Below are 26,705 nucleotides of genomic sequence, written 5' to 3'. Positions count from 1 at the left end.
GTGGTGACTCACCAGGTAACCAGTGGCCTATTCTTGTGGATGAGGTTTTGACCTGAGGCTGGGAGTGGAGGTCCATGTTCTCTCAGGGAGCCATTAGTCACCACTTGAATCTGACAACAGACGATGAACACAGCTAATCCCTTCCCCCTCCCTCTTTCGCAGGAAGTGACACTGGAAGCCGTGGTTATTGCTTCAGCTCAACTTGATATAATCAACGGAAAATCTGAAGCAAGACATGACTCTGCCATTTTCACACAGCGCACAGTGCAAACAGAAGAGCTTTTACAACAAGAATCTCTCCAGATGGGAGGCCTATCAGCTAACTCACAAACTCAGTGAACCAAGGAAGAACAGTCTCAGTAAGATTCTCCTTTTGTTTCATTATTGACTGTGTATGTAACTGAGCATGTGCTAGTGAGTGAGTTAGCATGTGTGTGTACCAGTGTGTGTTCATATGTGTATGTGTTGGTGGGTGAGTTAGCAAGTGTGTGTTTGAGCATGTATGTGCTAGTTCTCTCTTTTACAACTGATATACAGCCCTGCGTGTTTGTGTAAGTGTAAACTATTATGTGTGTTAATGTTTCGGGATTGGGGGGGGGGGGGTGGCTGGGAGAGGGAGGGGGGGGGGGGGGAGGTTGCTGATCACGGGGGCAGCGCTCATTCTAAGCCAGATCGCCCATATCCTCACTCACAATAAATGCTGTTAACACCTTGTTTCTCGAGCTACACTAGAACCTGGTCTTAATTTAAAAACTCCCCATCATAGCCCTCAAATCCCTCCCTCACTTCAAAACTCTTCATCACTGTGGCTTCCTTCATCCCTACAGTCCTCCCCAGCACAGCACTCACCCCCATCATAACAACTCTGTAAACTCTGTGTCCTCCATCAACGCCAACCTCCTTATCTCTGTAACCATCTCAAGCCCCACACTCTACCCGAGGTCCGCAAGCAACTCCAGCTCCTACAGCCCTCCCAATCTCTGTAACCTCCTCCTATCCATACAGCCATCCTTATCTCTGTAACCTCCTCCAATACATACAGTCCTCCTTATCTCTATAACCTCCTCCAATCCATACAGTCCTCCTTATCTCTGTAACCTCCTCCAATCTATCCAGCCCTCCCTATCTCTGTAACAGCCTCCAATCCATACAACCCTCCTTATCTCTGTAACCTCCTCCAATCTATCCAGCCCTCCCTATCTCTGTAACAGCCTCCAATCCATACAACCCTCCTTATCTCTGTAACCACCTCCAATCCAAACAGCCCGCCCTATCTCAGTAACCATCTCCAGCCCCACACTCTGCTCCATTCGTGCAGCAACCCCAACCACTACAGCCGTTCCGATCTCTGTAACTTCCTCTGATACATACAGACCTCTCTACGTTTGTAACCCCTCCAATCCATACAGCCCTCCTTATCTCTGTAACCTCCTCCAATCCATATAGCCCTCCTTATCTCTGTAACCTCCTCCAATCCATACGCCCTCCCTATCTCTGTAGCCTCCCCCAATCCATATAGCCGTCCCCATCTCTGTAACCTCCTCCAATCCATACAACCCTCCTTATCTCTGTAACCTCCTCCAACTTATACAGCCCTCCTTATCTCTGTAACCTCCTCCAACCTATACAGCCCTCCTTATCTCTGTAACCTCCACCAATCTATCCAGTCCTCCTTATCTCTGTAACCTCCACCAATCTATTCAGTCCTCCTTATCTCTGCAACCTCCTCCAATCTATACAACCCTCCTTATCTCTGTAACCTCCTCCAATCCATACAGCCCTCCTTATCTCTGTAACATCCTCCAATCCATACTGCCCTCCCTATCTCTGTAAACTCCTCAATCCATACAGTCCTCCTTATCTCTGTAACCTCTTCCAATCAATACAGCCCTCCTTATCTCTGTAACCTCCTCCAATCCATCCAGCCCTCCCTATCTCTGTAACATCCTCCAATCCATGCAGCCCTCCTTATCTCTGTAACCTCCTCCAACCTATACAGCCCTCCCTATCTCTGTAACCTCCTCCAACCTATACAGCCCTCCTTATCTCTGTAACCTCTTCCAATCCATACGCCCTACCTATCTCTGTAGCCTCCTCCAATCCATATAGCCGTCCCCATCTCTGTAACCTCCTCCAATCCATACAACCCTCCTTATCTCTGTAACCTCCTCCAACCTATACAGCCCTCCCTATCTCTGTAACCTCTCCAATCCATACAGCCCTCCTTATCTCTGTAACCTCCACCAATCTATCCAGTCCTCCTTATCTCTGTAACCTCCCCCAATCTATTCAGTCCTCCTTATCTCTGCAACCTCCTCCAATCTATACAACCCTCCTTATCTCTGTAACCTCCTCCAATCCATACAGCCCTCCTTATCTCTGTAACATCCTCCAATCCATACTGCCCTCCCTATCTCTGTAAACTCCTCAATCCATACAGTCCTCCTTATCTCTGTAACCTCTTCCAATCAATACAGCCCTCCTTATCTCTGTAACCTCCTCCAATCCATCCAGCCCTCCCTATCTCTGTAACATCCTCCAATCCATGCAGCCCTCCTTATCTCTGTAACCTCCTCCAACCTATACAGCCCTCCCTATCTCTGTAACCTCCTCCAATCCATACAGCCCTCCCTATCTCTGTAGCCTCCTCCAATCCATATAGCCGTCCCCATCTCTGTAACCTCCTCCAATCCATACAACCCTCCTTATCTCTGTAACCTCCTCCAACCTATACAGCCCGCCCTATCTCAGTAACCATCTCCAGCCCCACACTCTGCTCCATTCCTGCAAGCAACCCCAACCACTACAGCCCTTCCTATCTCTGTAACCTCCTCTGATACATACAGACCTCTCTATGTTTGTAACCCCTCCAATCTGTACAGCCCTCCTTATCTCTGTAACCTCCTCCAATCCATACAGCCTTCCTTAGCTCCGTAACCTCCTCCAATCCATAAATCCTCCTTATCTCTGTAACCTCCTCCAATCCATACAACCCTCCCTATCTCTGTAACCACCTCCAATCCATACAGCCCTCCCTATCTCTGTAACCACCTCCAATACATACAGCCCTCCCTATCGCTGTAACCTCCTCCAATCAATAAGCCCCCTTTATCTCTGTAACCTACTCCAATCCATCCAGCCTTCCTTATCTCTGTAACCGCTCCAATCCATTCAGTCCTCCCTACCTGTGTAACCGCTCCAATCCATGCAGCCCTCCTTATCTCTGTAACCTCTTCCAATCCATACGCCTTCCCTATCTCTGTAGCCTCCTCCAATCCATATAACCGTCCCCATCTCTGTAAACTCCTCCAATCCATACAGCCCTCCTTATCTCTGTAACCTCCTCCAGTCCATACAGCCCTCCTTATCTCTGTAACCTCCTCCAATCTATACAGCCCTCCTTATCTCTGTAGCCTCCTCCAATCCATCCAGCTCTCCTTATCTCTGTAACCTCCTCCAATCTATACTGCCCTCCTTATCTCTGTAATCTCTTCCAATCCATACAGCGCTCCCTATCTCTGTAACGTCCTCCAATCCTTACAGCCCTCCTTATCTCTGTCACCTCCTCCAATCCATCCAATCCTCCCTACCTCTGTAACCATCTCCAGCTCAACACTCTGCTCCATCCCTGCAAGCAACCCCAACCACTACAGCCCTTCCTATCTCTGTAACTTCCTCTGATACATACAGACCTCTCTACATTTGTAACCTCCTCCAATCCATACATCCCTCCCTATCTCTGTAACAGCCTCCAATCCATACAGCCCTCCTTATCTCTGTAACCTCCTCCAATCTATCCAGCCCTCCCTATCTCTGTAACAGCCTCCAATCCAAACAGCCATCCTTATCTCTGTAACCTCCTCCAATCCAAACAGCCTTCCTTAGCTCTGTAACCTCCTCTCCCTACATCCCTCCCTATCTCTGTAACCTCCTCCCCCTACATCCCTCCCTATCTCTGTAACCTCCTCCAATCCATCCCTCCTTACTTCTGTAACTTCCTCCATCCCCTACAACTTTCAGATATCCCTATATTATTCACAGAACCACACAATGTAGGCAGCGCAGAATGAGGCTGTTTGGCCCATCATGTCTGCACCGACTCTCTGATTAAGCAATTGTATTCCCCATGCCTTTTCCCATCACCCTGCACATTCTTCCCTTTCAGTCAAATTCCTTCTAGAATTCCTCGATTGGACCTCCCAGGCAGTGCATTCCAGACCGTAGCCACTCACTGTGTGTAAAGGTTTTTCCTCAAGTCACTTTCACTTCTCTTCCACAGAGTTTGAATCTGTTCCCTCTCATTTAAATCCTTCCACCAATGGGAATAATTTCTCCCTATCTACTCTGTCCAGTACCCTTGTGATATTGTACATCTCTATCAAATCTCCTTGCAGCCTTCTCTCTGAGGAAACCAATATTAACTTCTGCAGTCTATCTACATAACTCAAGTTCCTCATACCTGGAACCATTCTAGTAAATCTTTCTAGAATTCTCTCCAAAGCCTTCACATCCTTCCTAAAGTGCTGTTCCTGGAATTGGACGCAATGTTCCAGTTGAGGCCAGACTTGTGTCCTGTACAAATTCAACATGATCTCCTTGCTCTGGTACTCTGTGCCCCAATTAATGAAGTCTAGGAAACTATGCTTTGTTACCCACTCTGTCCACCTGCCTTGCCACTTTTAATGCCTCATGTACAAATACACCCAAGTCCCTCTGCTTCTGCATCCGCTTTAGAATTGCACACTTTTTATCTTGTCTCTCCATGTTCTTCCTCGTAAAATTAATCAGGGGAGGCAGTGGTATTGTCACTGGACCAGTAATCCAGAGACTCAGCGTAATGTTCTGGGGAACCGGGTTCGAATCCCACCACGGCAGATGGTGAAATTTGAATTCAATAAAAAAATCTGGAATTAACAGTCTAATGATGACCGTGAAACCGTTGTCGATTGTTGTAAAAACCCATCTTGTTCATGAATGTCCTTTAGGGAAGGAAATCTGCCGTCCTTACCCGGTCTGGCCCACATGTGATTCCAGAGCCACAGCAAAGAGGTGATTGACGCTCAACTGCCTCTTACATGGTCACTCTGTTCAAGGGCAATTAAGGATGGGCAACAAATGCTGGCCCAGCCAGTGACGCCCGCATCCTCTTCATGAATAACAATTAATTTCTCTGCATTGAACATCATGTGCCATCTGCCTGCCCATTCTACCAACTTGTCCATGTCCCTTTGAAGTTACACAATTTATAATGACTCCAAGTTTCACATCATCTGCAAGTTTTGAAATTGTGCTCTGTACACCAAGGTCCAGGTCATTAATATATATCATGAAGAGCAAGGGTCCCAACATCGACCCCTGGAGACTCCACTACAAACCTCCTTCCAGCCTGAGAAACCACGTCTCTCCTTTTCCTGCCACCCAGCCAATTCTGTATCGAGTTGCTGCTTTCCCATTTATTCCATGGCTGTGATTTTGCTCACAAGTGCCGCACTGTATCAAATACCTTTTCCATGTACGCATCACCCTTATCAACCCTCTCTGTTAGCTCAAAAACTCAAGCAAGTCAAAAACATGATATTCCCTTAATTAATCTGTGTTGGTATTTCATAATTAAGCCACATCTGTCCAGGTCATTTCATTTATTGTTTCTAGAAGTTTCCCCACTACCAAGAGTAAACTGACTGGCCTGTAATTGCTGGGCTGAACTTTATATCCTTTTATTTGAATATAATTTGCAATTCTCCAGTCCTCTGGCACCACCTGCGTCTAAGGAAGACTGAAGAATTATAGCCAATGCCTTTGCAATTTCCATTCTCACTTCCCTCAGTATCCTTGGATGCATCTCATCCGGACCTGTTGCCTTATCAACTTTGAGATAGCCTATCGAATACCTCCTCCTTATCAATTTTAAACCCATCTAGTGTCTGGATGATCTCCTCTTTCTCCATGGCCTATGCAGCATCTTCTTCTTTGGCAAAAACAGATGAAGAATATTCATTTAGTACCTTAGCCATGTCCCCAGCCTCCATGTGTAGATCCCTTTTTGCTCCTTAATTGGCCCCACTCCTCTTTTTATCACCCTTTTACTATTTATATGTCTGTCGAAGACTTTGGGATTCCCTTTTATATTGGCTGCCAGTCTCTTCTCATCCTCTCTCTTTGCTTCTCGCATTTGATTTTTCACCTTTCCTCTGAACAGTTTATATTCAGCCTGGTTCCCAATTGTAGTTTCTACCTTCTCAAGGGGCAATTAGGGATGGGCAATAAACATGGGATGCTTCCATAAAAGAATAGATTTTAACAATGATGATGATGAAGGTGAAGATCCATCTGCTGATGTTCAATGATGGGGCTTCAATGTGAAGTATTGACGTTAATCTGTCATGATGTATCTTTTATTTGTGTTGGATGAAATCAATATCGTTTGTAATGTTATCAAGTAAATGTTGGAGAATTGATATGGGTCAGTGTTCTCTGACCCCCATCAAACTCTCCCAGGACAGGTACAGCACGGAGTTAGATACAGAGTAAAGCTCCCTCTACACTGTTCCATTAAACACTCCCAGGACAGGTACAGCACGGGGTTAGATACAGAGTAAAGCTTCTTCTAACTGTCTCCATTAAACATTTCCAGGACAGGCATAGCACGGGGTTAGATACAGACTAAAGCTCCCTCTACACTCTCCCCATCAAACACTCCTGGGACAGGTACTGCATGGGGTTAGATACGGAGTAAAGTTCTCTCTATACTGTCCCCATCAAACACTCCCAGGACATGTACAGCACAGGGTTAGATACAGAGTAAAGCTCCCTCTACATTGTCCCATCAAACTCCCAGGACAGGTACAGCACGGGGTTAGATACAGAATAAAACTCCCTCTACACTGTTCCCCGTCAAACACTCCCAGGACAGAAACAACACGGGGTTAGATACAGAGTAAAGCTCCCTCTACATTGTCCCATCAAACTCCCAGGACAGGTACAGCACGGGGTTAGATACAGAGTAAAACTCCCTCTACACTGTTCCCCGTCAAACACTCCCAGGACAGAAACAACACGGGGTTAGATACAGAGTAAAGCTCCCTCTACACTGTCCCTGTCAAACACTCCTGGGACAGGTACTGCATGGGGTTAGATCCGGAGTAAGGTTCCCTCTATACTGTCCCCATCAAACACTTCCAGGGCTGATGCAGCACGGGGTTAGATGCAGAGTAAAGCTCCCTCTACACTGTCTCCATCAAACTCTCCCAGGACAGGTACAGCACGGGGTTAGATACAGAGTAAAGCTCCCTCTACACTGTCCCCATCAAACATTCCCAGGACAGGTACAGCACGGGGTTAGATACAGAGTAAAGCTCCCTCTACACTGTCCCCATCAACCACTCCCAGGGCTGATACAGCACGGGGTTAGATGCCTAGGGAAGCTGGCTTGTACTCTGGAGAAAGCAGGAGGAAATGGAGATGTTAGTGAAGCAATGTGGTATGTGGACAGGCAGCATTCTGAGGAAATCATGGTGCAACTCTCCATATTTCCAAACTGCTCTCAGATTGAGGCCTGGCTGGTGAGGTGGGAGTTAGTATATCCGCTGTGCAGAAACAGTGTGTGCCAGTCTCAGCTCAACTAACAGTGAGTGTGGCCTTAAAGCACAACACTCCCTCAATCTCAGTACTCAGGCTTATCAACGTTTCCCTGGAGAATTCATCACATGACTTGACCCCACACTTCAGCCGTTTGACCAACACATCTATCCTCATGTTGTCCTGCCTCCCTGCACCAATTAGAAAGCAAAATGAATCATTACTCAATTGGATAGGACCAGAAGACATAGGAGCAGAAATAGGCCATTCGGTCCATCAAGACTGCTCCGCTATTCAGTGAGATCACGACTGATCTGATATAATCCTAAACTCCGCTTTCCTGCTTTATCCCCATAACCCTGAATTCCCTTCCTGATTCACTCAGCCGTGGACATACTGAATGACCCAGCCTCTGTGGTACAGAATTCCACAGATTCACTCCCCTCTGGGAGAAGAAATTCCTCCTCATCTCCGTCTTAAATGGGTGACCCCTTACTCTGAGATTATGCTCTCTGGTCCAAGACTCTCCCACAAGGGGAAACAACCTCTCTGCATCTACCCTCTCAAGCCCCCTGAGAATCCTATATATCTCAGTAAGGTCACCTCTCATTCTTCTAAACTCCAGTGTGTACAGAACCAACCTACAAACCCTCTCCTAATAAGAAAATCACTCCTTACCCCAGATCAACCTGGTGAACCTTCTCTGGACTGCCTCCAATGCCAGTATATCTTTCCTTCGATAAGGAGACCAAACTGTTCATTGTATTCAAGGTGTGGCCTTACTAGTGTCTCGTATAGTTTTAGCAAAACTTCCCTATCCATTCTCTGAAATAAAGGCCAACATTCCATTTGTCTTCCTTATTATCTGCTCAACTCGCTTGCTAGCTTTCTGTGATTTATGCACGAGGATCCCAAATCCCTCCGTGCTGCAGCTTTCTGCTGCCTTTCTCCATTTAACTAATATTCAGTTCCTTTTTCCACCCGGAGGGTGGGGGGAGTCTGGAATGCGCAGCCTGGAAGAGTAGTAGAGGTGAGAAACCTCACAACCTTTAAAGAGTACATGGATGAGTGTTTGAAATGTCATAACATCCAAGGCCAGGAGCCAAGTGCTGGAAAGTGGGATTGGTGTAGATTTAGTGGGTTTTATTGGTGCAGACTCAATGGGCTGAAAGGCCTCCTCTATACTGTAAGTTGTGCACAGCAAGATCCCATAAACAGTGATGTGATAACGACCCAATCGCGTGTTTTCAGTGGTGCCAGATGAAGGTGTAGATTTTTGGGCAGGGCACCAGGGGATGATGGTGTTGTGAAATGTGTTATATCCACCTGAGCGGGACTCGACTTAACATCTCACCAGCATGATGGCCGCCAGTGGCTTTGTGCTCAGGTCCTGAGAGTGACACTTGCAGCCGCGAGTGTCTGACTCAGGACAATGGTGTCAGAGACACAGTCAGCCTCTCGCCTGTTGCTGTGGATGGTGGGAGTGACTGAGGTAACTGGTGCTGGAGTCCGCACTGAGCTCCTTGTCTGTCCAAGCTATGAACAAACTGACTGCGCCATTCGACCAGACTACTTCAGAGAAGGTTCTGGAAACTGCTGTTCCTGGTACAAATCCTGACCGTAATACGAACACTTACCAGATTTTTCTCAGAATATGAATTTGTTGAGGTTTCTCTTTCTCCTCCCCTTTGGAAATGAATTTTCTGTTTAATATTTGGTGCCTGATTAAGATGTCAGTTGCTAAGCAATAGTGACCACCACACAATCAGCTCCCATCTCTCCCTCCCGTTTCTCCCACGAGGCTACAGGAGCAGGAGTGATCCAGCCAGATGGCAGAGCAGACACGGCCCACTCCCAAAGACAGGAAGGGCCTGGCCAGGGAGGGCCGGAGGACAGCCAGACGGCGGAAGGAACTGCGTGACCTCCAGGATTCACAGGCCCAGCAGCTGGAACAGGAGGGCAACTGGAGTTCCGGGCAACGGTTCATGATCGAGAAGGTCCATAAGTTCTTCCAGGAATGTGGTGGGGTCGAGAGGGGCTTCATCACTCGGGACGACATGCAGGTGAGAGGGTCTCCACACCCCTGACGCTGATAGCCCATTGACCAGCTGACCCACAGGAGCCTGAGAGTAGGCCGGAGTTAGGAGCAGCTATGCTCACCGAGACCGAGAGAATTCCAAAACAAGTGACATCCTCATTCACACACAAACATTTAATAAATATGTCAAACTATATCAATTAGCATATTGGATCAATGATATTACTCCCAGCTTGGCTAACATGTTCGAAATGCACTAAAATCACCACAATGTGGGGAAGCAAATTGTGAGCAGCACGGTGGCACAGTGGTTATCACTGCTGCCTCACAGCGCCAGGGACACGGGTTCAATTCCCAGTTTGGGTCACTGTCTGTGTGGAGTCTGCACGTTCTCCCCATGTCCGGGTGCTCCGGTTTCTTCCCCAGTCCAAAGATGTGTGGGTTAGGTGGATTGGCCATGCTAAAATTGCCCCTTACTGTCAGGGGGACTAGCTAGGGTAAACGCATGGGGTTATGGGGATAGGGCTGGGTGGGATTGTGGTCGGTACAGACTCGATGGGCCGAATGGCCTCCTTCTGCACTGTAAGATTCTATGAATGTCCCACTTCTTCTCTTTCCCAACATGGACACCAGTCTCTCCCTCCCACCTTTCCCTACTGGTCTCTGGAGAGATCTACTCGTGTGAGGTGCCAGCGGGGAGCTCCTCCCACTGAGATACACCTCATCTTCACAGATGGCTTCACTGTGACATGGTGCCAATAACCAAACCAAACCCTTTCCTGAAACCACACCCCAACACAGAAAGACGCTATTCGGCCCATCATAACTATACCAGCTCTTTGATTTGGGATCCAATTAGTTCAATGTCCCTGCTCTTGTTCCATATCTCTGAAGATATTTACTTTCTAAGGGAATTTCTTGAGCTTTCTTGAGCCACACTCACCATCCGTGCGATTGCCGGCAGTGGCTCAAGATCCGGAAGTCGCAGATCCCCAAGCGAGATTGTAGTTTGGGTCTTAACCCCCCCCCACACTCCCACCCACCCCTCACCGCAGACATCATCAGGTTCACGGCCATAACCCGCACATCTTTGGACTGTGGATAGATTTAAATAGCTTTAAATATAATTAACCCACCCCCCCTCACCAGGCATTGAGGCCCCTCAGATATGCAAATTGCGCTGGTGTGATAGCACGGCAGTGTGGTTTACAACAGCTTCACACAGACGTGAACCTGTCCTGGGGTCTCCCCATGGATATAAATGTGAGTATAGCCCCCGGAGGAGAGGGACAGAACCAGACAGTGCCCCCTGGCACTGCCCCCTGGCACTGCCCCCTGGCACTGCCCCCTGGCACTGCCCCCTGGCACTGCCCCCTGGCACTGCCCCCTGGCACTGCCCCCTGGCACTGTCCCTTGCTCCAGGTTGGCACTGGCAGGTTGTCACCTTGCCCCGATCTCAGTGCAGCCGGGGTTTGCCGACATGTTGAGGGTCCGCCCCCTGCATGGTGGCGTGAAACACATCCCCTTGATTTTTTTTTAGGCAGAGCGGTGTAAGATCTGGAGAGAAAACCGGCCTCGCCAGAAACAACAGGGTTTTTTGGTAAGATTTCACCCAAAGTATCCGTCGCTCTGCTGGGAAACAAATCGCCCGGAATGCTTTAACTCCAGCTTCAGTCTCTCCACATTATCTGAAGTCCCTCATTCCTGGGAGCATTCTCCGGAATCTCTCCTACACCCTCCAACACTTTGGCATTCAGTTGTGGTGTCAATAATTACACACAGCAGCCTTAACCGGGGCTAAATCAGAGTGACTGGGAAAATTTAACACCAAGAATCCCAATAGAAGCTAGCTTGATATCAATGTACTGAATTTGACTGCATGCTTGAAATGATAGGATCTTTGTGTGTGTGTGTGTGTGTGTACATGCCTGAGTATGTTTATGTATGTGTGTACGTGTGTGTGAGTGAGTGTGTGCATTGTGTATGTGTGTGCATGTGTGTGGGCATGTGTTTGTGTGTGTGGGTGTATGTGAGTTTGAGTGTGTGGGTGTGTGTGTGTTTGTGGGTGTGAGTGTGTTTGTGGGTGTGAGTGTATATGTGTGTGTGGGTGGGTGAATGTGTTTGTGCATGTGAGTGGGTATGCGTGTGGGTGGATGTGTTTGTGCATGTGAGTGGGTGTGTGTGTGAGTGGGTGTGTGTGTGAGTGGGTGTGAGTGTGTGTGAGTGGGTGTGTGTGTGAGTGGGTATGCGTGTGGGTGGATGTGTGTGTGAGTGGGTGTGTGTGTGAGTGGGTGTGTGTGAGTCCGTGAGTGGGTGTGTGTGTGAGTGGGTGTGTGTGTGAGTGTGTGTGTGTGAGTGGGTGTGTGTGTGTGAGTGGGTGTGTGTGTGAGTGTGAGTGGGTGTGTGTGTGAGTGGGTGTGTGTGTGAGTGGGTGTGTGTGTGTGTGAGTGGGTGTGTGTGTGTGTGTGAGTATGTGTGTGTGTGAGTGTGTGTGTGTGTGAGTGGGTGTGTGTGTGAGTGGGTGTGTGTGTGAGTGGGTGTGTGTGTGAGTGGGTGTGTGTGTTAGTGGGTGTGTGTGTGTGTGTGTGGGTGTATGTGAGTGAGTGTGTGCATTGTGTATGTGTGTGTGTGTGTGGGCATGTGTTTGTGTGTGTGGGTGTATGTGAGTTTGAGTGTGTGGGTGTGTGAGTGGGTGTGTGTGTGAGTGGGTGTGTGTGTGAGTGGGTGTGTGTGTGAGTGGGTGTGTGTGTGTGTGTGTGAGTGGGTGTGTGAGTGAGTGGGTGTGTGTGTGAGTGGATATGTGTGTGAGTGGGGGTGTGTGTGTGTGAGTGGGTGTGTGTGTGAGTGGGTGTGTGTGTGTGTGAGTGGGTGTGTGTGTGAGTGGATATGTGTGTGAGTGGGTGTGTGTGTGAGTGGGTGTGTGTGTGTGAGTGGGTGTGGGTGTGAGTGGGTGTGTGTGTGTGTATCTGTGTGTGTGAGTGTGTGTGTGTGTATCTGTGTGTGTGAGTGTGTGTGTGTGTGTCTGTGTGTGTGTGTCTGTGTGTGTGTGTGTGGGTATGTGTGTGTGTGAGTGGGTGTGGGTGTATCTGTGTGTGTGGGTGTGTGTGTGAGTGGGTGTGTGTGTGAGTGTGTGTGTATCTGTGTGTGTGTGTGGGTATGTGTGAGTGTGTGTGTGTGAGTGGGTATGTGTGGGTGTGAGTGGGTGTGGGTGTATCTGTGTGTGTGTGTGTGGGTATATGTGTGTGTGGGTGTGTGTGTGAGTGGGTGTGTGTGTGAGTGTGTGTGTATCTGTGTGTGTGTGTGGGTATGTGTGAGTGTGTGTGTGTGAGTGGGTATGTGTGGGTGTGGGTATATGTTGGAGCAGAGAAGGCTGAGGGGTGACTTATTGAGGTGTACAAGATTATGAGAGACATGGACAGAGTGGATAAGGAGCAGCTGTTCCTATTAGTTGAAGGGTCAGTCACGAGGGGACATAGGTTCAAGGTGAGGGGCAGGAGGCTTAGGGGGGGAACGCGCTGCCTGGGAGGGGGGGTAGAGGCGGGTTGCCTCACATCCTTTAAAAAGTATCTGGATGAGCACTTGGCGCATCATAACATTCAGGGCTATGGACCAAGTGCTGGCAAGTGGGATTAGATGGGAGTTCAGGTGTTTCTAATGTATCAGTCTGGACTCGATGGGCTGAAGGGCCCCGTCTGCACTGTATGATTCGATGATTCTGTGTGTGTGAGTGTGGGTGTGAACTTTACTCGTGTTCTTTGATTTTTCGTTATTTAGAAGCTTGAGGAGCAATTTTCCTTCAGCCCGGAGGAGCTTGATGTTGTTTTCACAAAGCTGGATCTGGACGGGAACGGCCGCCTCACTCCCGAGGAACTGACCAGGGGCCTGAGTAAGTTCAACATGTCGCCTTTCAGAAACTGTCCTGAACCTTGTACACTGAACCGTGCGTACTGAGCCGTGTGTACTGAACCGTGCGTACTGAACCGTGCGTACTGAGCCGTGTGTACTGAACCGTGCGTACTGAACCGTGTGTACTGAGCCGTGTGTACTGAACCGTGCGTACTGAACCGTGCGTACTGAGCCGTGTGTACTGAACCGTGCGTACTGAGCCGTGTGTACTGAGCCGTGTGTACTGAACCGTGTGTACTGAGCCGTGTGTACTGAGCCGTGTGTACTGAGCCGTGTGTACTGAGCCGTGTGTACTGAGCCGTGTGTACTCAGAGCGGCAATACAGCCAGGGTACGAGTGGGGGAGGGGGTTGTGTGCGGGGGTAGAATGAGTGAGAGGGGAATATCAGTGGGGGAGGGGGGGGTATGAGTGGGGGAAAGGGGTTTGTGTGGGGGGTGGGGGCAGTATGTGTGGGGGAGAGGGGAGGAAGAGAGGGGAGTATGAGTGGGGGAGGGGGAAGTATGAGTGGGGGAGGGCAAGTATGAGTGGGGGAGGGGGAGCATGAGAGGGGAGTATGAGTGGGGGAGGGGGAAGTATGAGTGGGGAGTATGAGTCAGGGAGGGGGGAGTATGATTGGGGGAGGGGGGAGTATGATTGGGGGAGGGGGGAGTATGAGTGGGGGAGGGGGAGTATCAGTGGGGGAGGGGGGAGTATGAGTGGGGGAGGGGGGAGTATGAGTGGGGGAGGGGGGAGTATGAGTGGAGGAGGGGGAGTATGAGTGGGGGAGGGGGTCTATGAGTGGGAGAGGGGGGAGTATGAGTGGGGGAGGGGGAGTATGAATGTGGAGGGAGTATGAGTGGGCGGGGGGGGTATGTGTGGGGGAGTGGTTGGTGTGTGGGGGTTGGGGGAGTATGAATGGAGGAGGGGAGAGTATGAGTGGGGGAGGGGGTCTATGAGTGGGGGAGGGGGGAGTATGAGTGGGGGAGGGGGTCTATGAGTGGGGGAGGGAGAGTATGAGTGGGGGAGGGGGTCTATGAGTGGGGGAGGGGGGAGTATGAGTGTGGGAGGAGGCCTATGAGTGGGGGAGGGGAGAGTATGAGTGGGGGAGGGGGAGTATGAGTGGGGGAGAGGGGAGTATGAGTGGGGAGGGGGCCTATGAGTGGGGGAGGGGGGAGTATGAGTGGGGGAGGGGGGAGTATGAGTGGGGAGGGGGGAGTATGAGTGGGGGAGCGGGAGTATGAGTGGGGGAGGGGGAGTATGCGTCGGGAAGGGGGGAGTATGAGTGTGGGGGAGTCTGAGTGGGGGGGAGTATGAGTGGGGAGTGGTTGGTGTGTGGGGGAGGGGGGTGTATGAGTGGGGGGGAGTATGAGTGGGGAGTGGTTGGTGTGTGGGGGAGGCGTTGTGTAGGGTGGGGGTTGTGTGGGGGTAGGAGCAAGTGCGAGTTGGAAAGTGGAGAGTTTAGTGGTTGTGCAGCCATGGATAGATTTCTAAACAGACACCATTTTGAATGAGAACATTCTAGATTGCTGGTTGCTGTGCTCAGTCGGCCAATGGGGCTTTTTGTGAGCGTTTCTGTTAGTTTCACCTGACTGAAGATTTGCGTTAACATTAACAATCCAAAGATGTGCAGGTTAGGTTGATTGGCAATGTTAAATTGACCCTAGTGTCAGGGAGATTAGCAGAGTAAATGCATGGGGTTATGGGGATAGGCACTGGGTGGGATTGCGGTTGGTGCAGATTTGATGGGCTGAATGGCCTCATTCTGCACATTAGGATTCTATGATTCGGCCATAATCACTTGGTATCCCAAACCTCCAGCCTCCTTCAGCTGAGCCTCCTCCCCCAGGCCTGGGCCTTGTCCCCCAGGCCTGGGCCCAGTCCCCCAGGTCTTGGCCTGGTCCTCCAACACTGGGCCCGGTCCTCCAGCCCTGGGCCTGGTCCTCCAGTCCTGGGCCCGGTCCTCCAGCCCTGGGCCTGGTCCTCCAGCCCTGGGCCCAGTCCTCCAGGCTTGTTCACTCACTAGTCTGTGTGGAGATATTTGGTGCAAATTGTTTGAATTGAACAATGACGATGTAAACTGCACTCCTCAGGTCACTTTCTCACTGACCAGAAGCAGCCAGAGGATGAGCCACTTCCACAGAATGTTTCAGAATCTCTCTATCAGTCTCAAAGTCTACAGCATCAAGTTGAGGTGGAAGATGAGGAAAAGCAACACTTTGCTGCACTGATGGATAGATTGGGAGCCAATGCAATCCTACAAGAGTAAGTAAATGATTTTGTGCTGACACAGGGACTGTCAGGAATGGGAGATAGAATGAGTATAACTGCAGGACATCTGGGTGTTCACCAGATACAAGCTGTCAGTCACTTCCCTGACAACATTGCTATGGCCTTCAATATGTTGAGGTCATGGAGATAAGTCCTGGAATTATGACCCCTGAACCAGCTGGAGTGAATCCACTCCAGCTGGTTCAGGGGTCATAATTCCTGGATCAGGGATCGTACCTCCTGGATCAGGGATCGTACCTCCCGGAGCAGGGATTGTAACTCTCGGAGCAGGGATCATAACTCCCAGAGCAGGGATCATACCTCCTGGATCAGGGATCATACCTCCTGGAACAGGGATCATACCTCTTGAAGCAGGGATCATACCTCCTGGATCAGGGATCATATCGCTCGGAGCAGGGATCATACCTCCCGGAGCAGAGATCATACCTCCCAGAGCAGGGATCGTACCACCCGGAGCAGCGATCATGCTGCTATCGATTGAGGATGACTCGATGTGGCTTTAACAATAAAAGGCTTTATTGCCAGCAATAAGAATAATATATATCCAAGGTCAGACTGAATTACAATGTGACTGCTCTACTCCACTCCCTGCTCCCCACTGCCAGTCTCTCTTCAACCCTGGGTCTGTGCCCTCCCGCTGATTGGCACAGCTTCCTGCTGGAGTGATCCATAGGGTCCCTGTTGATCACGTGGCCCTTTGCAGATGCCCCCCCCCCCCCCCCCCCCCCCATTACAGGTCCCCGCTACTACACTCTTTGCCCCTAAAATCCGAAAGACTCCAATGGGGGAACAAAGAGCACGGTTAGTCAGACACTCAACAGGTTTTAAATCAAAAGTGTGTCAGGAAGAAGCACTGGAAATTTCATCAAAGTTTCTATCTTTCCGGAGAATTCTGGTCTCTGGTAGAGTGCCTCAGTTTGGTGTTAGGCTCGTCTACATTTAAAGGGCCAGACGGGACAGACTCATTAATCCAGGATCTAGTGTCTCTTCAGCAGCTTCTGGTTCCACCATCGGTTGCTCCGGATCCACATTCTCCATCGAAATCCCAGTAACCAGACCCGGCATCCTCACACTATCTGCAGGGGTTGCCTGTGGATCCATCGCTGCTCTCCTCCTCAGGTGCTCCACGTGTTTCCTAGGCCTGCAGCCTTGTACCTCCAGGACATAGGAGACCGGTCCTGTTCTCTGCATTATTTAGCAGCCATCAGTGTCGGGCCTGCTGTGAAATTTCTGACCATCACTGAATTCCCCCACTATAAACACTCTGATTTTTCATCCTTCTGGGAAGCTTGCCCAGCGACCCCCCGACACATATCAGAGTGTTACAGTGAGGGGTGTGGGATATATCAGAGTGTTACAGTGAGGGGTGTGGGATTTATCAGAGTGTTACAGTGAGGGGTGTGGGGTATATCAGAGTGTTACAGTGAGGGGTGTGGGGTATATCAGAGTGTTACAGTGAGGGGTGTGGGATTTATCAGAGTGTTACAGTGAGGGGTGTGGGATATATCAGAGTGTTACAGTGAGGGGTGTGGGGTATATCAGAGTGTTACAGTGAGGGGTGTGGGGTATATCAGAGTGTTACAGTGAGGGGTGTGGGGTATATCAGAGTGTTACAGTGAGGGGTGTGGGGTATATCAGAGTGTTACAGTGAGGGGTGTGGGATATATCAGAGTGTTACAGTGAGGGGTGTGGGATTTATCAGAGTGTTACAGTGAGGGGTGTGGGATTTATCAGAGTGTTACAGTGAGGGGTGTGGGGTATATCAGAGTGTTACAGTGAGGGGTGTGGGATTTATCAGAGTGTTACAATGAGGGGTGTGGGATTTATCAGAGTGTTACAGTGAGGGGTGTGGGATTTATCAGAGTGTTACAGTGAGGGGTGTGGGGTATATCAGTGTTACAGTGAGGGGTGTGGGATTTATCAGAGTGTTACAGTGAGGGGTGTGGGATTTATCAGAGTGTTACAGTGAGGGGTGTGGGGTATATCAGTGTTACAGTGAGGGGTGTGGGATTTATCAGAGTGTTACAGTGAGGGGTGTGGGGTATATCAGTGTCACAGTGAGGGGTGTGGGATATATCAGAGTGTTACAATGAGGGGTGTGGGGTATATCAGTGTTACAGTGAGGGGTGTGGGGTATATCAGAGTGTTACAGTGAGGGGTGTGGGATTATATCAGTGTTACAGTGAGGGGTGTGGGGTATATCAGAGTGTTACAGTGAGGGGTGTGGGATTATATCAGTGTTACAGTGAGGGGTGTGGGATATATCAGTGTTACAGTGAGGGGTGTGGGGTATATCAGTGTTACAGTGAGGGGCGTGGGGTATATCAGTGTTACAGTGAGGGGTGTGGGATATATCAGTGTGTTACAGTGAGGGGCGTGGGATTATATCAGTGTTACAGTGAGGGGTGTGGGGTATATCAGAGTGTTACAGTGAGGGGTGTGGGGTATATCAGAGTGTTACAGTGAGGGGTGTGGGATATATCAGTGTGTTACAGTGAGGGGCGTGGGGTATATCAGTGTTACAGTGAGGGGTGTGGGATATATCAGAGTGTTACAGTGAGGGGTGTGGGGTATATCAGAGTGTTACAGTGAGGGGCGTGGGATTATATCAGTGTTACAGTGAGGGGTGTGGGATATATCAGTGTGTTACAGTGAGGGGTGTGGGGTATATCAGTGTTACAGTGAGGGGTGTGGGGTATATCAGTGTGTTACAGTGAGGGGCGTGAGGTATATCAGTGTTACAGTGAGGGGCGTGGGATTATATCAGTGTTACAGTGAGGGGTGTGGGATATATCAGTGTGTTACAGTGAGGGGCGTGAGGTATATCAGTGTTACAGTGAGGGGAGTGGGATATATCAGTGTTACAGTGAGGGGTGTGGGGTATATCAGTGTTACAGTGAGGGGTGTGGGGTATATCAGTGTTACAGTGAGGGGTGTGGGGTATATCAGTGTGTTACAGTGAGGGGCGTGGGATTATATCAGTGTTACAGTGAGGGGTGTGGGATATATCAGAGTGTTACAGTGAGGGGCGTGAGGTATATCAGTGTTACAGTGAGGGGAGTGGGATATATCAGAGTGTTACAGTGAGGGGTGTGGGACATATCAGAGTGTTACAGTGAGGGGTGTGGGATATATCAGAGTGTTACAGTGAGGGGTGTGGGATATATCAGAGTGTTACAGTGAGGGGTGTGGGATATATCAGTGTTACAGTGAGGGGCGTGGGATTATATCAGAGTGTTACAGTGAGGGGTGTGGGGTATATCAGAGTGTTACAGTGAGGGGTGTGGGGTATATCAGTGTTACAGTGAGGGGCGTGAGGTATATCAGTGTTACAGTGAGGGGAGTGGGATATATCAGAGTGTTACAGTGAGGGGTGTGGGATATATCAGAGTGTTACAGTGAGGGGTGTGGGGTATATCAGTGTTACAGTGAGGGGCGTGGGATTATATCAGTGTTACAGTGAGGGGAGTGGGATATATCAGAGTGTTACAGTGAGGGGTGTGGGATATATCAGAGTGTTACAGTGAGGGGTGTGGGATATATCAGAGTGTTACAGTGAGGGGTGTGGGGAATATCAGAGTGTTACAGTGAGGGGTGTGGGATATATCAGAGTGTTACAGTGAGGGGAGTGGGATATATCAGAGTGTTACAGTGAGGGGTGTGGGATATATCAGAGTGTTACAGTGAGGGTTGTGGGGTATATCAGTGTTACAGTGAGGGGTGTGAGATATATCAGTGTTACAGTGAGGGGCGTGAGGTATATCAGTGTTACAGTGAGGGGAGTGGGATATATCAGAGTGTTACAGTGAGGGGTGTGGGATATATCAGAGTGTTACAGTGAGGGGTGTGGGGTATATCAGTGTTACAGTGAGGGGCGTGGGATTATATCAGAGTGTTACAGTGAGGGGTGTGGGGTATATCAGAGTGTTACAGTGAGGGGTGTGGGGTATATCAGTGTTACAGTGAGGGGTGTGGGGTATATCAGTGTTACAGTGAGGGGTGTGGGGTATATCAGAGTGTTACAGTGAAGGGTGTGGGGTATATCAGTGTTACAGTGAGGGGTGTGGGATATATCAGAGTGTTACAGTGAGGGGTGTGGGGTATATCAGTGTTACAGTGAGGGGTGTGGGGTATATCAGTGTTACAGTGAGGGGTGTGGGGTATATCAGAGTGTTATAGTGAGGGGTGTGGGGTATATCAGAGTGTTACAGTGAGGGGTATATCAGAGTGTTACAGTGAGGGGTGTGGGGTATATCAGAGTGTTACAGTGAGGGGTGTGAGATATATCAGAGTGTTACAGTGAGGGGTGTGGGATATATCAGGGTGTTACAGTGAGGGGTGTGGGATATATCAGAGTGTTACAGTGAGGGGTGTGGGATATATCAGAGTGTTACAGTGAGTGGTGTGGGTTATATCAGAGTGTTACAGTGAGGGGTGTGGGATATATCAGAGTGTTACAGTGAGGGGTGTGGGGTATATCAGAGTGTTACAGTGAGGGGTGTGGGATATATCAGGGTGTTACAGTGAGGGGTGTGGGATATATCAGAGTGTTACAGTGAGGGGTGTGGGATATATCAGAGTGTTACAGTGAGTGGTGTGGGTTATATCAGAGTGTTACAGTGAGGGGTGTGGGATATATCAGAGTGTTACAGTGAGGGGTGTGGGATTATATCAGAGTGTTGCAGTGAGGGGTGTGGGGAATATCAGTGTTACAGTGAGGGGTGTGGGGTATATCAGAGTGTTACAGTGAGGGGTGTGGGGTATATCAGAGTGTTACAGTGAGGGGTGTGGGATATATCAGAGTGTTACAGTGAGTGGTGTGGGGTATATCAGAGTGTTACAGTGAGGGGTGTGGGATATATCAGAGTGTTACAGTGAGGGGTGTGGGATTATATCAGAGTGTTGCAGTGAGGGGTGTGGGGAATATCAGTGTTACAGTGAGGGGTGTGGGATATATCAGAGTGTTACAGTGAGGGGTGTGGGGTATATCAGTGTTACAGAGAGGGGTGTGGGGTATATCAGAGTGTTACAGTGAGGGGTGTGGGGTATATCAGTGTTACAGTGAGGGGTGTGGAGTATATCAGTGTTACAATGAGGGGTGTGGGGTATTTCAGAGTGTTACAGTGAGGGGTGTGGGGTATATCAGTGTTACAGTGAGTGGTGTGGGGTATATCAGTGTTACAGTGAGGGGTGTGGGGTATATCAGAGTGTTACAGAGAGGGGTCTGGGGTATATCAGTGTTACAGAGAGGGCTGTGGGGTATATCAGTGTTACAGTGAGGGGTGTGGGGTATATCAGAGTGTTACAGTGAGTGGTGTGGGGTATATCAGTGTTACAGTGAGGGGTGTGGGGTATATCAGAGTGTTACAGTGAGTGGTGTGGGGTATATCAGTGTTACAGTGAGGGGTGTGGGGTATATCAGAGTGTTACAGTGAGTGGTGTGGGGTATATCAGTGTTACAGTGAGGGGTGTGGGGTATATCAGAGTGTTACAGTGAGTGGTGTGGGGTATATCAGTGTTACAGTGAGGGGTGTGGGGTATATCAGTGTTACAGTGAGTGGTGTGGGGTATATCAGTGTTACAGTGAGGGGTGTGGGGTATATCAGAGTGTTACAGAGAGGGGTCTGGGGTATATCAGAGTGTTACAGTGAGGGGTGTGGGATATATCAGTGTTACAGTGAGGGGCGTGGGATTATATCAGAGTGTTACAGTGAGGGGTGTGGGGTATATCAGAGTGTTACAGTGAGGGGTGTGGGGTATATCAGTGTTACAGTGAGGGGCGTGAGGTATATCAGTGTTACAGTGAGGGGAGTGGGATATATCAGAGTGTTACAGTGAGGGGTGTGGGATATATCAGAGTGTTACAGTGAGGGGTGTGGGGTATATCAGTGTTACAGTGAGGGGCGTGGGATTATATCAGTGTTACAGTGAGGGGAGTGGGATATATCAGAGTGTTACAGTGAGGGGTGTGGGATATATCAGAGTGTTACAGTGAGGGGTGTGGGATATATCAGAGTGTTACAGTGAGGGGTGTGGGGAATATCAGAGTGTTACAGTGAGGGGTGTGGGATATATCAGAGTGTTACAGTGAGGGGAGTGGGATATATCAGAGTGTTACAGTGAGGGGTGTGGGATATATCAGAGTGTTACAGTGAGGGTTGTGGGGTATATCAGTGTTACAGTGAGGGGTGTGAGATATATCAGTGTTACAGTGAGGGGCGTGAGGTATATCAGTGTTACAGTGAGGGGAGTGGGATATATCAGAGTGTTACAGTGAGGGGTGTGGGATATATCAGAGTGTTACAGTGAGGGGTGTGGGGTATATCAGTGTTACAGTGAGGGGCGTGGGATTATATCAGAGTGTTACAGTGAGGGGTGTGGGGTATATCAGAGTGTTACAGTGAGGGGTGTGGGGTATATCAGTGTTACAGTGAGGGGTGTGGGGTATATCAGTGTTACAGTGAGGGGTGTGGGGTATATCAGAGTGTTACAGTGAAGGGTGTGGGGTATATCAGTGTTACAGTGAGGGGTGTGGGATATATCAGAGTGTTACAGTGAGGGGTGTGGGGTATATCAGTGTTACAGTGAGGGGTGTGGGGTATATCAGTGTTACAGTGAGGGGTGTGGGGTATATCAGAGTGTTATAGTGAGGGGTGTGGGGTATATCAGAGTGTTACAGTGAGGGGTATATCAGAGTGTTACAGTGAGGGGTGTGGGGTATATCAGAGTGTTACAGTGAGGGGTGTGAGATATATCAGAGTGTTACAGTGAGGGGTGTGGGATATATCAGGGTGTTACAGTGAGGGGTGTGGGATATATCAGAGTGTTACAGTGAGGGGTGTGGGATATATCAGAGTGTTACAGTGAGTGGTGTGGGTTATATCAGAGTGTTACAGTGAGGGGTGTGGGATATATCAGAGTGTGACAGTGAGGGGTGTGGGGTATATCAGAGTGTTACAGTGAGGGGTGTGGGATATATCAGGGTGTTACAGTGAGGGGTGTGGGATATATCAGAGTGTTACAGTGAGGGGTGTGGGATATATCAGAGTGTTACAGTGAGTGGTGTGGGTTATATCAGAGTGTTACAGTGAGGGGTGTGGGATATATCAGAGTGTTACAGTGAGGGGTGTGGGATTATATCAGAGTGTTGCAGTGAGGGGTGTGGGGAATATCAGTGTTACAGTGAGGGGTGTGGGGTATATCAGAGTGTTACAGTGAGGGGTGTGGGGTATATCAGAGTGTTACAGTGAGGGGTGTGGGATATATCAGAGTGTTACAGTGAGTGGTGTGGGGTATATCAGAGTGTTACAGTGAGGGGTGTGGGATATATCAGAGTGTTACAGTGAGGGGTGTGGGATTATATCAGAGTGTTGCAGTGAGGGGTGTGGGGAATATCAGTGTTACAGTGAGGGGTGTGGGATATATCAGAGTGTTACAGTGAGGGGTGTGGGGTATATCAGTGTTACAGAGAGGGGTGTGGGGTATATCAGAGTGTTACAGTGAGGGGTGTGGGGTATATCAGTGTTACAGTGAGGGGTGTGGAGTATATCAGTGTTACAATGAGGGGTGTGGGGTATTTCAGAGTGTTACAGTGAGGGGTGTGGGGTATATCAGTGTTACAGTGAGTGGTGTGGGGTATATCAGTGTTACAGTGAGGGGTGTGGGGTATATCAGAGTGTTACAGAGAGGGGTCTGGGGTATATCAGTGTTACAGAGAGGGCTGTGGGGTATATCAGTGTTACAGTGAGGGGTGTGGGGTATATCAGAGTGTTACAGTGAGTGGTGTGGGGTATATCAGTGTTACAGTGAGGGGTGTGGGGTATATCAGAGTGTTACAGTGAGTGGTGTGGGGTATATCAGTGTTACAGTGAGGGGTGTGGGGTATATCAGAGTGTTACAGTGAGTGGTGTGGGGTATATCAGTGTTACAGTGAGGGGTGTGGGGTATATCAGAGTGTTACAGTGAGTGGTGTGGGGTATATCAGTGTTACAGTGAGGGGTGTGGGGTATATCAGTGTTACAGTGAGTGGTGTGGGGTATATCAGTGTTACAGTGAGGGGTGTGGGGTATATCAGAGTGTTACAGAGAGGGGTCTGGGGTATATCAGAGTGTTACAGTGAGGGGTGTGGGATATATCAGTGTTACAGTGAGGGGCGTGGGATTATATCAGAGTGTTACAGTGAGGGGTGTGGGGTATATCAGAGTGTTACAGTGAGGGGTGTGGGGTATATCAGTGTTACAGTGAGGGGCGTGAGGTATATCAGTGTTACAGTGAGGGGAGTGGGATATATCAGAGTGTTACAGTGAGGGGTGTGGGATATATCAGAGTGTTACAGTGAGGGGTGTGGGGTATATCAGTGTTACAGTGAGGGGCGTGGGATTATATCAGTGTTACAGTGAGGGGAGTGGGATATATCAGAGTGTTACAGTGAGGGGTGTGGGATATATCAGAGTGTTACAGTGAGGGGTGTGGGATATATCAGAGTGTTACAGTGAGGGGTGTGGGGAATATCAGAGTGTTACAGTGAGGGGTGTGGGATATATCAGAGTGTTACAGTGAGGGGAGTGGGATATATCAGAGTGTTACAGTGAGGGGTGTGGGATATATCAGAGTGTTACAGTGAGGGTTGTGGGGTATATCAGTGTTACAGTGAGGGGTGTGAGATATATCAGTGTTACAGTGAGGGGCGTGAGGTATATCAGTGTTACAGTGAGGGGAGTGGGATATATCAGAGTGTTACAGTGAGGGGTGTGGGATATATCAGAGTGTTACAGTGAGGGGTGTGGGGTATATCAGTGTTACAGTGAGGGGCGTGGGATTATATCAGAGTGTTACAGTGAGGGGTGTGGGGTATATCAGAGTGTTACAGTGAGGGGTGTGGGGTATATCAGTGTTACAGTGAGGGGTGTGGGGTATATCAGTGTTACAGTGAGGGGTGTGGGGTATATCAGAGTGTTACAGTGAGGGGTGTGGGGTATATCAGTGTTACAGTGAGGGGTGTGGGATATATCAGAGTGTTACAGTGAGGGGTGTGGGGTATATCAGTGTTACAGTGAGGGGTGTGGGGTATATCAGTGTTACAGTGAGGGGTGTGGGGTATATCAGAGTGTTATAGTGAGGGGTGTGGGGTATATCAGAGTGTTACAGTGAGGGGTATATCAGAGTGTTACAGTGAGGGGTGTGGGGTATATCAGAGTGTTACAGTGAGGGGTGTGAGATATATCAGAGTGTTACAGTGAGGGGTGTGGGATATATCAGGGTGTTACAGTGAGGGGTGTGGGATATATCAGAGTGTTACAGTGAGGGGTGTGGGATATATCAGAGTGTTACAGTGAGTGGTGTGGGTTATATCAGAGTGTTACAGTGAGGGGTGTGGGATATATCAGAGTGTTACAGTGAGGGGTGTGGGGTATATCAGAGTGTTACAGTGAGGGGTGTGGGATATATCAGGGTGTTACAGTGAGGGGTGTGGGATATATCAGAGTGTTACAGTGAGGGGTGTGGGATATATCAGAGTGTTACAGTGAGTGGTGTGGGTTATATCAGAGTGTTACAGTGAGGGGTGTGGGATATATCAGAGTGTTACAGTGAGGGGTGTGGGATTATATCAGAGTGTTGCAGTGAGGGGTGTGGGGAATATCAGTGTTACAGTGAGGGGTGTGGGGTATATCAGAGTGTTACAGTGAGGGGTGTGGGGTATATCAGAGTGTTACAGTGAGGGGTGTGGGATATATCAGAGTGTTACAGTGAGTGGTGTGGGGTATATCAGAGTGTTACAGTGAGGGGTGTGGGATATATCAGAGTGTTACAGTGAGGGGTGTGGGATTATATCAGAGTGTTGCAGTGAGGGGTGTGGGGAATATCAGTGTTACAGTGAGGGGTGTGGGATATATCAGAGTGTTACAGTGAGGGGTGTGGGGTATATCAGTGTTACAGAGAGGGGTGTGGGGTATATCAGAGTGTTACAGTGAGGGGTGTGGGGTATATCAGTGTTACAGTGAGGGGTGTGGAGTATATCAGTGTTACAATGAGGGGTGTGGGGTATTTCAGAGTGTTACAGTGAGGGGTGTGGGGTATATCAGTGTTACAGTGAGTGGTGTGGGGTATATCAGTGTTACAGTGAGGGGTGTGGGGTATATCAGAGTGTTACAGAGAGGGGTCTGGGGTATATCAGTGTTACAGAGAGGGCTGTGGGGTATATCAGTGTTACAGTGAGGGGTGTGGGGTATATCAGAGTGTTACAGTGAGTGGTGTGGGGTATATCAGTGTTACAGTGAGGGGTGTGGGGTATATCAGAGTGTTACAGTGAGTGGTGTGGGGTATATCAGTGTTACAGTGAGGGGTGTGGGGTATATCAGAGTGTTACAGTGAGTGGTGTGGGGTATATCAGTGTTACAGTGAGGGGTGTGGGGTATATCAGAGTGTTACAGTGAGTGGTGTGGGGTATATCAGTGTTACAGTGAGGGGTGTGGGGTATATCAGTGTTACAGTGAGTGGTGTGGGGTATATCAGTGTTACAGTGAGGGGTGTGGGGTATATCAGAGTGTTACAGAGAGGGGTCTGGGGTATATCAGTGTTACAGAGAGGGGTCTGGGGTATATCAGTGTTACAGTGAGGGGTGTGGGGTATATCAGAGTGTTACAGAGAGGGGTCTGGGGTATATCAGTGTTACAGAGAGGGGTCTGGGGTATATCAGTGTTACAGAGAGGGCTGTGGTGTATATCAGTGTTACAGTGAGGGGTGTGGGGTATATCAGTGTTACAGTGAGGGGTGTGGGGTATATCAGTGTTACAGTGAGGGGTGTGGGGTATATCAGTGTTACAGTGAGGGGTGTGGGGTATATCAGTGTTACAGAGAGGGCTGTGGGGTATATCAGTGTTACAGTGAGGGGTGTGGGGTATATCAGAGTGTTACA

At 49.3% G+C, this 26,705-nt stretch overlaps 1 protein-coding gene across 1 annotated transcript in view; it reads left to right on the top strand.

Annotated features, from left to right (window-relative positions):
* Positions 1 to 225: 225 nt before the first annotated feature.
* Positions 226 to 26,705, top strand: part of LOC144511918 (uncharacterized) — a 113,322-nt gene continuing 86,842 nt past the window's right edge. Inside the window, exons 1-4 of the mRNA XM_078242374.1 lie at positions 226 to 359; positions 9,380 to 9,641; positions 13,391 to 13,502; positions 15,592 to 15,763. Coding sequence (XP_078098500.1) covers positions 9,408 to 9,641; positions 13,391 to 13,502; positions 15,592 to 15,763 — 518 coding nt within the window. The 5' untranslated portion in view covers positions 226 to 359; positions 9,380 to 9,407. The remainder of the gene's footprint in view (positions 360 to 9,379; positions 9,642 to 13,390; positions 13,503 to 15,591; positions 15,764 to 26,705) is intronic.

This window comes from Mustelus asterias, chromosome 25 (assembly GCF_964213995.1).
Source record: "Mustelus asterias chromosome 25, sMusAst1.hap1.1, whole genome shotgun sequence".
In the NCBI taxonomy this organism is placed as follows: Eukaryota; Metazoa; Chordata; class Chondrichthyes; order Carcharhiniformes; family Triakidae; genus Mustelus; species Mustelus asterias.
Note: the sequence above shows the minus strand (reverse complement) of the source record. Positions and strands in the feature narration are given on the sequence as shown.